Genomic DNA, 14,317 nt, shown 5'->3' with positions numbered 1-14,317 from the left:
TCATTTATTTTTATGACTACTTGACGAGTGTCTGCCTCCCCTACAAGCCCGTTAGCATCCCTCAGGCAGGAACCAGGTCTTTTTAGCTTAGTTCCTGGCCTAGTGCAAGGATTTGAAGGATATTTAAAACACGTGTACTAGGGGTCGGGAGGTGGTGTGGTGGTTAAGGTGCTGGATTTCCATGTGGCTGACCATGGTTCAAATACTATACCTGGCTGTTTGCTTTCTTACTTTCCCTGCCTCTCTCTCTTTGATCAAATTAAGAACCAAAAATAATAACAGATAAAATTAAACAAATTATTAAAAAAAATAAGAAACGGGGACCAGCAGTCAGCATAATGGCTACGTCTCTGAAGTCCCATGTAGCTGACTGTGGTTCGAGTCCCAGACCCGGTGGCTTAAACTCATGCTGGACGCATGTGACTGTGTGCACAAGAACCCGAGAGGAGAATGGAGGAGGAGGGATTGTGGTGTGACCATCCCCCCGGGGGAGGGTGATTTCTTGTTTTCTATCTCTCTTTCTGGTGAGTGCACGTGCCCTATAGCAAAAACCTCTCAAAATAAATAAATAAATAAATAAATAAATAATAACAGCACATCACCCACTGAATGAACGACAGGCGCCTTCCGGTTTTGATGCCTGGATCTGGGCTCCGGGCTCCCAGGTGACCCAGCCTGGTGCTGGCTCTGTGCCCTACCCCTTCTCCCCTCCCCCACTTACCCACTCCTCCATCAGTGTCCCTGTCACCATAGGATGACACAGGAGGCCCACAGTGAGGGTCTAGATGAAGACAATGGTTTTCCTAAACGATATCACCAGTTTTACATCCCTCGGGCTTGGGTTCTTTCAGTATGTTCAATCTTTTCTCTTTTCACACAATAAATCAAACAAAAACACAAAGCCCGTGGTTCACGTGTTACGTGAAACTACTGCCACGCCTGGGCTGTGGTGAGAACACAGGAGTGACGACGACTTTCTGATCCTCTCACTCCCCGTCTTCCTCCACTGCCTCCTCACGGAGTTCTCATACAAATATTCTAGAGCCATAAACTTTTTTTTAACATTTTTTTAAAGAATTACTTATTTCATTTTATTTATTATTATTATTGTTATTTAAATCGACTGCAAATAGACAAAGAAAGAAAAGGAAAGTGAGAAAGCAAGACACAAGGTCCCTGACGTGGAATGCGGTCGGCCAGTGCGAGTTAATGCCTTAAATACCATACCACCTGCCGGCCCTAGCCATGAACTTTTAAAATTTACATTTAGCAGATTTCCTAAGACTAAAGGTGTATCTAAACAGAATCAAGGGAGAAATAAAAAGAAGGAAATGTGTTTGCGGTAAGGAATTATTCAAACTTCCTCTATTCCAGCCCTTAACGGTCCCAGCCTTCAATCCAGTGTGCTTTGCACCAAAGGGTAAGTGACTGGAGGTGGGGGCGGGGGTCTCTCACCGCTGACCTTACAGTGAACACACCCAGGATGGCCACTGTCTTGGGAAGGAAAAGCCAATGGCCCACAAAGCAGACGAGGGACTAAGGTATCTCTCCTCGCTGGGCTTGTCCTGGGGCTCCCTGAGCCCCACTCACCACCCCGGCCCTGCAGCTCTGAGCTGGGTGCCAGCCCCACCCTGTCCTTACCTGTCCTCTGCCCACTGGGTCACCTCCTGAGCCCCACTCACCACCCCGGCCCTGCAGCCCTGAGCTGGGTGCCAGCCTCACCCCGTCCTTACCTCTCCTCTGCCCACTGGGTCACTTGCTGCTGTGCCGTCTGGCTGCTGTAGGCCCGGCGGGGGGGGGCGCTGGCGCCTGCCTCTCCGGGGACAGCTGCTGGCGGAGCTGCTCCAGCTCCCGCTCGTACATGAGCCGCTGCTCCTCCAGGGCGCTCCGCTTCTCCTCCAGGTACTGCTTCTCCAGGACCTGGACCACGTTCTGCACGGGGTCTGGGGGACAAGGCAAGGTGTCTTCAGTGGGGACGAAGACAGGCACCCGCCAGGTGCTACGGCCTGCCAGGGCTGCTTCTGCCAAGACCTGTCCCCTGCCTTGGAATCCAGCCCGATACGTTTCCTCTGAGGTCCGCGGGGCCTCGTGAGGCGAAGTCACCTCCATTTCCTCTACGGACATTCTAGATGAACGCCTCTGTGCAAACATCACGTGAGCTCCCTCTCACGTTCAGACAGGGTATGAGTCTGCCACCTTCAGGGGGTGGAGGAGAGGGGATGTGATCCTGCCCGAGAAGGACAACTAGAGACAGGGGCACGTGAACCCAGTGGCTGTGCTTGTTTGTGTCCTGTGCCCACGTCACAGTGGTTTCGGCATGTGACAAAGGGTTTATGATGTTTGTGACAAACCTTAGTGCTCTGGAATTTCTCTAAGGTTGGGGGGACCTTACAGGTCACACAGCACGCTGGACAGTATGGTCAGCCTTCTAGATCTGGGGGTCCTGCATCTGCAGAGTCAACCAACTGCAAAACTGCTACTTGGCTGCTGACCGGGACCAGGTAGTTAGGCCTACTAGTTAGCCCAAGATGGCGGCATCCTTATTGGACATGGGTAAGTGATACCGTGTACCAACTGCACAGCGTCCACAGCCTTCACCTCGCAGGCACCAGGACCGTACTGGACGTAACCCAGAGGTGATTTCAAGCGCACGGGAGGATGCGTAGGTTATATGCAAATATTGAGAGTACGCCATTTTATAAGCGACTTGAGCACCTGGATTTTATCTATGGAGTCCTGGAACCCCCGTGGACACTGAAGGATGACTGTACTGGCTGAGTGTATGGTCTGGTCATTGCTAGGTGCTAATATCTAGGAGGGCGATACTTGCAAGAATAACAAAAGCTCGCTTCTGCCATGGGATTGGTGCAGACCCAGAGTGCGCCACGGTTGACACAAGTGAGCAGGGACAGGAGCCGGGGGGATGACTCGTGGCCGTGGCGTAGGTGGGATTTGAGACTGAACAGCTAGTATCCTGGCCAGCACACTGAGCTCGGGGACTTGAAAAGAGATTGAGGCACCGGCCACGTGTGCCCGGCAGAAAGTGAGCGACCCCTGAATGACTGTAGGGAGGCAGTACACTGGACGACACAGCTGCGAGAACAGTACTTCCGAGAAGCAGGAATTCTCAGGAAGAGGGTTCTTTTTATTTGATTTGATGATGGCTGTTGGCTGACTTTGCCAAAACGCCCTATCATTTATGAGATGCATATATAAACTTCACTAATTTTCTATATTAGTAGTTAAGATAAAATGGTAACACGTTAGCTTAAAAAATTAGATGAAATAATAAAAAACAAACGAGCAATGTTTTTTAAAAAAAGAATCACAAGAAATGCTCAGTACAGGTGAGTTGTTTTTAATGACAACGACAACCACAATGGCAACAATAACTCGAGCAGCTACGTCTCAGGGGGAGGGGCTACCCAAACCCTTTCATGCATCAGCTCACCAAAGCCTTGCAACACACCTTAAGGGATGTTGAAAACTGCATTTGCGGCTGCCATGACAATGCAAATCCTACTTGTCTGGTCCCACCAGTGGCACCAAGAGGCGTGGAGACGTGCAGAGAACAGCTCAACACATCCTTCCCTGAAGCCTCCCCATACAGCCTGCTGTGGAGACCTGGATCTGCCTCCACCTGTGGCTCTGGTGGGCCGGAGCCTAGGGCATTTCACCTCTGATCCCAGTGACCATCTGAAAAACCTTTCTTGGGACCAACAGTTAGTGTAATGGCTATGTCGCTGGACTCCCATGTAGTCGACCGCAGTTCACGTTCTGGACCCAGTGACTTAAAACTCATGCCGGGCGCGTGTGCATGTGTGCCCAAGATCCCGAGAGGAGAAAGGAGGAGGAGGGATTGTGGCGTGCCCATCCCCTCTTGGGGGGAGGGGGTGATTTCTCGCTTTCTATCTCTCTGTCTCTCTCTGTCTGGCAAGTGCACACACCCAATAGCAAAAACCTCTCAAAAACAACAACAAAAAAATTAAATTGAAAAACCTTTCTTACAGATGTCTTTGACAATATTTTCTCTTCGAATCAGTGGGCCTGTGAGCCTTTACCACATGAACAGCATATTTTAAACAGAGCGGCCTGATAGGCAAGTCACGCTGACTCTGGGGTGAGGTCCAGGACGGAAGCCAAAGATTCTTTGGCCTCTTCTCAAATAACGAATTAGATGCCCACAGTTTCATTTTTCCTATCTCTTTTTGCCTCCTGAAAAAAATTCCTTTAAAATTCAGATAGCCTGGTACCTAAGGTGAAGATATTAAAGAGCTAAGTTATTTTTTTGTTCTCACCCCTCCCCCCACCAATATTTTCAAAGGCATGTGTGCTTACTGGGGAAAGAGACAGAAAAAGAGAGAGAGAGAGAGAGAGAGAAAGCACCCCCCATGGGGGATGGCCATGCTGCAATTCTGTCTACATTTCTCTCCGGAGTTTGGGCATACATATACATGTGCCTGGGGTGTTTCTCAAGCTGCTGGCCCGGGGCTCACACCACACAGTGAGCCACGTGGGACCCAGCTGCCTTAATCGCCAGGGCACCTAGTGGCCCAAGCAAGGCCTTCAGGAGGAGAAGCACATTTGCTCTGGGCACAGGGTCTTCTTCCCTCTGTCGGTTTGTCCCTCACCTGGAGGTAACTACAAAATGAACTCAGACGAGTGTCCTGGGAATGGAAAAGCGAAGGCGGTGTACTGAGCGTGGTGCTGGTGGGAGGCTAGTTACATGAGAGAATGAAAATTAATTTACACCGAGGTGTGCAAAGGCCTGACTGCAGGAAGGAGATCCTCAGGACAGGCCCTTTGCATCCCAGGTGGAATAAACTGGTTCTCGGACGCTCCGTCTGTCCCCCGCTTGCTTTCTGACTCCGAGCTGCCCGACTGCAGGAGCCAGCGAGCGTCCGACTCATTCTGAGCGGTGGGAGAGCAGCACTGCCACGGATCCCACGGATACCAGGTTTCCTTTGACTTTCAACTCAGACCCGCTGGGTTTTACATCAGTATTGACTGTCGAGACGCGAAATGACATTATTCTCGTCTCTTACCGGGATGACCTAAGTGTATGTGTATTTGGGAGTGCTGCGTTCCTGAACCGTTCCGCTGTCAGCGGTAACGAAGCCACAGTCGCACATCACAGCCATAACGACATAATACTGCGGTAGCGAGCGCACCAGTAAGGCTTCTCCGTGCTGCCCAGAGGAGTGCAGAGAGGGACGGCGCTATCCGGGGATCACCGTGGGGACGTAACGGGACTGGGACATGCGGGAGGGGTGGGCTGCGGCTCGTAACTGCAGGAGCGTTCCTCTGTCAGAACACGGAGCATCTTCAGCCGAGAGCTTCCGCGTCTCCCAGTCGAGTTAGTGAGGCTTAGCCAAAGCCAGCAGCACTGCTGAAAACCAGCCAAGCCCCCGCCCGCCCCGTGCTAGGCCTGTCAGTCCAAGACCTTTCTCCCAGCGTTTGTGGAGCAGCTTCGTCTGAAACCACACGAGAGGGAAGAGAATCTTCAGATAGGACCACCACGGGGACGACCACCAGGCAGACAGGCTGATGATCGGGAAGCCACCTAGCAGCAGAGGGAATCCCTGAGCTCTGTCCACACCGGCACGTCACCCGGGCTCAGAGCATGCCCAGGTGCCCGGAGGGAAGCCCCACTCACTGGTGGAACTGGACAAGGGCTACAGAGGTGGAGCATCTGTCCCTTTATAGACACAGAATCAGGCCTTGGGTCCAGAAGACGGCACAGCGGTTACGTCATCGGACTCCCCCATGGCAGTCATGGTTCAAGTCCCAGACCTGGTAGATTGAAACTCGGTGTGCAAAGGCCTGACTGCAGGAAGGAGATCCTCAGGACAGGCCCTTTGCATCCCAGGTGGAATAAACTGGTTCTCGGACGCTCCGTCTGTCCCCCGCTTGCTTTCTGACTCCGAGCTGCCCGACTGCAGGAGCCAGCGAGCGTCCGACTCATTCTGAGCGGTGGGAGAGCAGCACTGCCACGGATCCCACGGATACCAGGTTTCCTTTGACTTTCAACTCAGACCCGCTGGGTTTTACATCAGTATTGACTGTCGAGACGCGAAATGACATTATTCTCGTCTCTTACCGGGATGACCTAAGTGTATGTGTATTTGGGAGTGCTGCGTTCCTGAACCGTTCCGCTGTCAGCGGTAACGAAGCCACAGTCGCACATCACAGCCATAACGACATAATACCGCAGTAGCGAGCGCACCAGTAAGGCTTCTCCGTGCTGCCCAGAGGAGTGCAGAGAGGGACGGCGCTATCCGGGGATCACCGTGGGGACGTAACGGGACTGGGACATGCGGGAGGGGTGGGCTGCGGCTCGTAACTGCAGGAGCGTTCCTCTGTCAGAACACGGAGCATCTTCAGCCGAGAGCTTCCGCGTCTCCCAGTCGAGTTAGTGAGGCTTAGCCAAAGCCAGCAGCACTGCTGAAAACCAGCCAAGCCCCCGCCCGCCCCGTGCTAGGCCTGTCAGTCCAAGACCTTTCTCCCAGCGTTTGTGGAGCAGCTTCGTCTGAAACCACACGAGAGGGAAGAGAATCTTCAGATAGGACCACCACGGGGACGACCACCAGGCAGACAGGCTGATGATCGGGAAGCCACCTAGCAGCAGAGGGAATCCCTGAGCTCTGTCCACACCGGCACGTCACCCGGGCTCAGAGCATGCCCAGGTGCCCGGAGGGAAGCCCCACTCACTGGTGGAACTGGACAAGGGCTACAGAGGTGGAGCATCTGTCCCTTTATAGACACAGAATCAGGCCTTGGGTCCAGAAGACGGCACAGCGGTTACGTCATCGGACTCCCCCATGGCAGTCATGGTTCAAGTCCCAGACCTGGTAGATTGAAACTCACACCAGATGCGTGTGTATGCATGCCCAAGACCCCAGGGGGAAAAGGGATTGCAGTGTGGCCATCCGCCTTGTGGGTAATTTCTCACTTTTTCTCTCATTGTCTCTGTCTCTCTCTCTGGTGAGCACATGTGTCCTAAGGCAAAACTACCTGTATATATAATAATAATAATAATAAAAATCAAGACTCAGAGAGCAAGGCCTGACCTGGAGAAAAGGAGTAATGCGTGTGAGCAATATGAGCAGGCCAGGGACTGACCTCTGGCTAAAAGGACTGAGGACACGAACAGAAGATGCTTACTACATACTCACTGGTTAGTTAGGGGTCTCGTACACGCGTGATGTGGAGTGGGTAAAATCAGAAATCCGTAATCCAGGATGGGTAAATGACTACACTGACACCACCTGGACGCTCCGTGGAATGAGAGACCACAGAAGTCTAGAGTTCTATAACCACACCTGAAGAAATAGGCCCTCTCCAAAGGGGCTTTCTGCCACCTGCAGCTTACAGCTCCATTCTCCTCCATTCTCCTCTCGGGATCTTGGGCACACACGCACACACGTCTGATGTGAGTTTTAAGCCCCCGGGTCCGGGACTCAAACAGCGGTCGACTACGTGGGAGTCCAGCGACATAGCCATTACGCCAACTGCTGGTCCCCTGTTTGATTCTATTTAAAATTCCGGGCCTCATACTCTTTTAGAGATTTCCAGACTCTCAACAATTCAGAAACGACAGGTTCGGGCGTGGAGAATCCAGTAAGGAATTCTTCAAGACCCCGTTCTGTGTGCATGGACCGGGGGAGTGCTAGCGAGCTCTACACCTGAGGGGCGAGTGCCCATGAGCCCCTCCTTGACGGCCCCCGGAGGGGGAGGGCAATTGTGTGTCTGGATTTCAGAAAGACATTCCCTTCTCCACACTTGGCCCTGACCACCCACCCGAGCGTGGGCGTGCCCAGGGAGCTGGCCCAGGGCCAGGGCCTCACCGTTGCTGTTCAGCGTCTTCATGATGACCTCCATCTGTGCAAACTCGTAGTTGTAGTCCGGCTCGGAGGATGCCTCGCTGGCCGCGTCCAGGTCGTGCTCCGGCGGACCCGTCTCTTTCTCCAAGTCTTTCAGCCAGTCTCGCCGTTTCCTCTTCGGTAAGTTAATTCTGTGGGGTTTTCACGCTGACAGTCAACTCGTCCTCACTCACACAGGCAACGCGGAGAGCGTACAGGGGAAGAGGAGCGGACACAGACATGTTACCTGAAAAAGTGGTTATTCCCCCACAGGATGCGGTCCCCGTGCCACAGCTGGGTGCCACTGCACACCTGGGCGCCGTTTACGCAGGACCTGCGGGCGAGACGGGACGAGAATGAGCAGGGCACCCAGCCCGGGAGCCAGAGTGTCGGGGCTTTCTCTAATAGGAGTGTGCTGATGAGGACGAAGGAGGGTAAGGGGCACATGTGACCAATACCCACACAGGGCAACGGCCGCCAGCCTTCGACAGCCTGGCTCCACGTGCTCCTGATGGGCACAGAACACACGCCCGGCTTGTGAACACCTGAGCTGGACCTGGCTGGAATCCTTTAGCTAAAGACCAATTCCGGGGAACACCGAGGACAGGGGAGAGGGCAAACGATGTGGAAACACTAGGGCCAACAACCAGGTGTCTTCAACTAAAAACGCAAGGAGAAAGGACTCAGAGACAGACGCACACAGGAAAAGAGGAAAGGGAAACCGTAAGCTAAAAGCCGCCTCTGAAGTATCTTAAAGAACAGCAATGTCGAATCTTACTTGTATCCCATTTTTTTTTTTTTTTGAGAGAGATTTTTGCTATAGGGTGTGTGCACTCACTGGAGAGACAGAGAGAGAAAGAGAGACAAAGAGACAGAAAGTGAGAAATCACCCCCTAAGGGTGGGTGGCCATACCACAGTCTCTCCTCCATTCTCCTCTTGGGACTTTGGGCATGCACACCCACATGCCCAGCCTGAGTTTTTAAGCCCTTGGGTCCGGGGCTTGAACCACAGTTGACTATGTGGGAGTCCAGAGATGTAACCATTATGCCACCTGCTGGTCCCTTATATCCCAATTTTAAGAAACTGAAAAAGAACATTTTCGAGATAACTGGGAAGTCTGAACACGACTGGGTATGGGGTGATTAGTCAAGGATTACTTCAAACTATTTGGGGCGTGATGGAGTTCACACTGTTTAAGAACCCTCATCTTTTTTTTTTTTTTTTTTGAGAGGTTTTCGCTATAGGGCGTGTGCGCTCGCCAGACAGAGACATAGAGACAGAAAGGGAGAAATCACCCCCCAGAGGGGATGGTCATACTGCAAACCCTTCTCCTCCATTCTCCTGTCAGGATCTTGGGCACACACGCACACGCGCCTGGCGTGAGTTTTAAGCCACCGGGTCTGGGACGCGAACCACGGTTGACTACGTGGGAGTCCCGCGACATAGCCATTACGCTAACTGCTGGTTCCCAAGAACCCTCATCTTTCAGAGGCACATGCTGAGATGTAATGTATGCGATGCTGTCAGACCTGGGATGTGCTTTCAAATAATCCAGGGGAGGGCGAGGACACACACAAGGCGTGTAAATAACTAAAACGGGATCGTACATAAGGCGCTCACTGTTGAGGCTGGAGCACAGACACACGCGTGCTTCTTCATCTACTTTTGTGTTTGAAATTTTCCACAATAAAAACTTGGAGGCAAAATCCACAAAAGCTACCAGACAAGCTATGAGAAATAAAGAGCTGCGGACGGGGAGGCAGCCCTGCCAGTCCTCCTCATCCCGCGCCGCTCAGGTGCCACGCCGTAATGCCTGCGCCGTATCCCTGCGCTTGTGCTGGCCGACTCACCTTGTCCTCGTCTGTACCTGTGACAGGACTGGAAGATGAAACACCTCTGCTCGCTGACACCAAGACGTGGTCCTTCCCTGCACTGCCACCTCGACAGCTGAAAGGCCGTTGTGAGGAGTAGGCTGAAGAAGTCAGTGCAGAGGACTTCGCGGGTTCCCTAGTACTATAAGGGCTCGGCAAGTGAGGCCAGCAGGTGGCGTGGTGGTTAAGGCATTAGACACTCCCACATGGATGACCATGGTTCGAGTCCTGGACCTGGTGGCTTGTTTTCTCACTTTCCCTCTCTCCGGTCAAATTTAAATGAATGAATTAAAAAATTAAAGAATAAATAATTCTTTAAAAAAACAAAAAGATCTCATCAAACATTCTCTGACGGTCAGGCAGAGTCACTGTCACCTTTTTTAGCATAGAGGAAGTCTCCCAGAATTTTTAGCTCTGACAATTTTAGTCTTCTCATAAACATGTCTTCCACCTGAAGAGGTCTGGGCCCAATATGGCGGCACTCGGCAGCACGCGAACCGCAGTGCTGGACGCCACATGCCGACTGTGGGTCCGGATTCCCAGATCAGCCTGAAAACACACTGGGCGTGTCTGTGTGGCCAAGATCCTGACGAGCTGGACACTGGAGAAACGGGGTCACGGTGTGAAGAAGCCCTGTCAAGGGTGCGTCTCTCGCTCTTTATCTCTTAGTACACGCGCATGCACTCTGCCACGGATAAAAATAGGCCATAAAACTAAAAAAGATAAAACTAAAAAGGAGCTTTGATGATGGTGTAAAAACAAAACATCGTGGGGAACCAGCAGTTAGCGTAATGGCTATGTCGCTGGACTCCCACGTAGTCGACCGCAGTTCGTGTCCCGGACCCGGTGGCTTAAAACTCACGCCGGGCGCGTGTGCGTGCGTGCCCAAGATCCCGAGAGGAGAATGGAGGAGAAGGGATTGCGGCGTGACCATCCCCCCTGGGGGGTGATTTCTCGCTTTCTGTCTCTATGCCTCTCTCTGTCTGTCTGGCGAGTGCATGCGCCCTATAGCGAAAAAACCTCTCCAAAAAAAAAAAAAAAAGAAGAAGAAAAATAATACTGAGTTTCGAATTTCTAAGCTGTTATTTTCTCATATAGTTTCATTATCCTAAACCTCAGAAACTTGGAATACGCGGGACTAGAACTCACACGTGAAACAGCCACTCCTTTGGTCAACTCTGGTGACTAAGATTTTACGGTAAGCAGCAGGCACTCCGACACGTTGCTACACCACTCACTACAGTCAGAAGGCGAGTCCCATGAGGGCCCCGTGTGTCCCAACTTTGACGTAATGAAGCCAACAGAAAGCAGCAGCCTTCTCCTGAAAACCAAGCTCCCGGAAAGTGTGACTCTGGGCTCCTTTTCCTACCTTGCATTTTCTTTCGGGGTGAGCGTGACGTCCCCGTCAGAAGCAATCGCGATTTCACAGTGCTCAGGCTGGATCCCTATGCCGAACAGCTGGATATCCTGGGAGGTGTCGGCACCCACCCTGGTGTGGTCCTAGTGCAGATATCGGGGAAAGAAAAACACACTCCGGATGATTCAATAGAAATGTGTCATGACCAGGTCGGATAAGCCAACAGCATATATGTGACAGCAATAAACGAAACACACAGTAAACGGGTGCATTAGAACGCAAAAGCTCACCATAACTTTACCAAGAGCTTCCCATAACTTTACCAAGAGCTTCCCATAAGATTACCAAGAGCTTCCCATAGCTTTACCAAGAGCTTCCCATAACTTTACCAAGAGCTTCCCATAACTTTACCAAGAGCTTCCCATAGCTTTACCAAGAGCTTCCCATAACTTTACCAAGAGCTTCCCATAACTTTAGCAAGAGCTTACCATGATGCTTCTTGCTCCAAGTCTAGCTTATTCTTCACTGCACTCTGAACATACCTCTAGGCAGACTGGAAACCTTGACAAGGCGTCTACATAGCCTTCCCCAAGTGGACAGCACTTCTTCACTGGAGATTTAGGTGTGGACCGTCTACGTAAGCTCCTCAGCTCCCTACATTCCTGATCTGTGACAGCTACTTAAACAGCCACAGGCCTGGTTCTGAGACACTGCCCCAGGGAAGCTGGATCCCACACGGTGGCCACAGTTTGAATTTTCAGTCTGGTCCACCTGAAACCCCCTAGGCATGCATGAAAGGGCCAACCTCACACAATGTAAGGGCTATGTAGATAGCTGTTCTACTGTTCTATTGTTCAGGGGAGGAGGACAAAAAAAAAAAACAGTGTGTACATTTCAGTACAGGCCTAACTATTAATGTATGCTGCCCACCAGCAATGCTGGGCCATTCCCCACCCAATCTGGCTGAGTCTCAGATACAGAACGCACAGGCAGGGAGGGTCTCCTCTTCATACTAGCACAAGCCAGCCAGGGCACGTGCTGTGACACTGCGAACACCCTGCCGGGCAGCTGAGTGCCATCTGAGGTATCCGACATCGGCACCACTCGGGAGCCCCGTTCCAAACCGATGTCTTACTTCCCACTTAACAAAACGAGCCACCGGCGCTAACAGTGCGGTCTGAGAACCCCTAGACTATTTGAGAACCTTTCAGGAGGTCCACGAGGTCAAAATTGCTTCACTAAAACCCCTCAGATCTGACTGCCTTCTCTCCCGTATTGTCATGCACGAACAGTGTTTTCCAGAGGCCACATGACGTGTGCCGATGCTGCAGCTCTGAAGACTCCTGCATGCATGTTTGTGTCCTAAAATGTCCTCGGTCTTAACGTCTACTACAGTAAGCACAGACAGGTGTAACCCAGACATGCAAAAGGTCATTGGTGTTCTCAGCACTTTCCAAGAGGGCGAATGGGTTCAGAAGCAAGGCAGTTTGAGAACTGTGTCCTAAGTTAGCTGCTGCAGCAGAGCCCCAGGCCAACATGGCAGCTTCCAGAGGCCGCGTACCGCCTCTGCACTCCAAGGGTGATTATGGGACCAAAAGTTATTTCCCGAGCATGGAGGTGTAGAAGAGACAGACCGGGAGGAACTGAGAGCTACTCAGAAGCATAACTGAGAACTTCCGAAGCAGCTCAGGATGTTGGTGGCTGAACCCGGACATCCTCAGAGTCCTTATCACCTCACATCTGGGGCCTTCTCACACGGCCAGGGATCACCTGATGCCCTCAGTCGCCCACTCTGTCCCTCCGAGCTGCACTCGGAGGAAATCATTCCCAAGTGCACACTTCCGGGATCCAAGGGAGCTGGTTTTCAATCTCAGTTCTTATTTTAATGAGGGCTGGGTTGGATACAGAAAGCAAAACCTTGGAGACCAGTGTGCGTGAGGCAGGCGGGGCTGAGACACCGGGGCAGCGTCCTCACCTTTAAGTAATACACCAGCAGCTCGTTGAGAGCAGGGTCTGCGTTCAGGTTGACTAAGTAGCACTTGTCCTCGCCCACCTTGATGCCGGACGTCTCCAGGGAGATCCCCATGCTTTCGAGTTGCCGCTGTCTCTCCTGCGCGCAGACACAGACAGAAGCAGGGGCTCTACTTGTTGCTCCACTCACAGATGCAGCCATGGGAAGAGAAAGTCACTGTTTCTGGGGACGATGCCAGTGAAATGACACATTCCACTCAGCTCAACCGAACGAGAGCCTGTGACGTGGGACATTCCAGGACGATGTTACAGGGTCACCACGGGTAAACCAGGCACCAGCCCTTCAGAAGCTGAGTCTCACAGAGGGGACAAGACCACATAACTGGAATCCAGAAGAGGAGAACCCTGTGTCACAGGGGTACAAAATGCTGTGGGGCTTCACAGAAGGGTTAGAGAGCAGGAAAGGCTTGAGGGAAAGAACAAGCCTGAGGTGGGTCCTGAAGCAAGAAGAATCTCACAGGAGAAACGGTAGAGTAACAGGATAAGGGCAGGGTGTTCGCACAGTGAAGACTGGGCATTCCGTGTGATTCAGTGGCCTGGAACCTAAATGTTGGTTTCCAAGGTGGGAAAGCACTGGAAAATGGGGCAGGAAGAATAGGTTGGTCCCTATGGTAAAGGGCCTCACACTCATTCATTCATTCAGGACGTATTATTAGAGTCTGTAATGTGGTAGGTACTGAACTAGGATGCGACTAGAACAGTGGACAAAACAAAGCCCCTTCTTTCCTGGGAACTTACATTCTTGTCGGAAAATAGACCGTGAAATAAAAACAACAGAGACAAGTAAAAACAGAATTTTCATGGCATTAAATGCTATAGAGAAACATAAAGCAATCTGAGCGGAATAGAGAGTTAGTGGGGGGTGTGTGTGTGAGAGAGGGATCAATCGTTCTACAAGCAGAAGGCTAGACTGAGTTCCAGTGACCCAGTGACTGTTTTTTTTTTTTTTTTTTTTTTTGCCATCGGGTGTGTACACTTGCTGGAGAGAGACACAGAAAGGGGAAGTGAGAAATCACCCATTGTTGATGGCTCCCCAACAATCCCTTCTCCTCCACTCTATTCCTGGGATTTGGGACACGCATGCACACACGTTCGGTGTGATCTTCTAGCCACCAGGTCCAGGACTCAAACCACATTTGGCCCTGTGGGAGTCCAGCATCTTAACAACTATGCCACCTGCTGGGCCCTCCAATGA

The 14,317-nt window shown here is 51.8% G+C and overlaps 1 protein-coding gene across 1 annotated transcript in view; it reads right to left on the bottom strand.

Annotated features, from left to right (window-relative positions):
• KIF13A (kinesin family member 13A) overlaps window positions 1-14,317 on the bottom strand; it is a 180,293-nt gene that overhangs the window by 51,437 nt on the left and 114,539 nt on the right. The window contains 6 exon segments of the mRNA XM_027767133.1: window positions 1,734-1,809; window positions 1,812-1,943; window positions 7,848-8,014; window positions 8,110-8,196; window positions 11,104-11,234; window positions 13,067-13,201. Of these exon segments, the coding sequence (XP_027622934.1) occupies window positions 1,734-1,809; window positions 1,812-1,943; window positions 7,848-8,014; window positions 8,110-8,196; window positions 11,104-11,234; window positions 13,067-13,201 (728 nt within the window).

Source organism: Tupaia chinensis, unplaced genomic scaffold (assembly GCF_000334495.1).
Source record: "Tupaia chinensis unplaced genomic scaffold, TupChi_1.0 Scaffold143936_1, whole genome shotgun sequence".
Classification (NCBI taxonomy): Eukaryota; Metazoa; Chordata; class Mammalia; order Scandentia; family Tupaiidae; genus Tupaia; species Tupaia belangeri.
The sequence above is the reverse complement of the archived record's forward strand: the minus strand, read 5'-3'. Positions and strand labels throughout refer to the sequence as shown.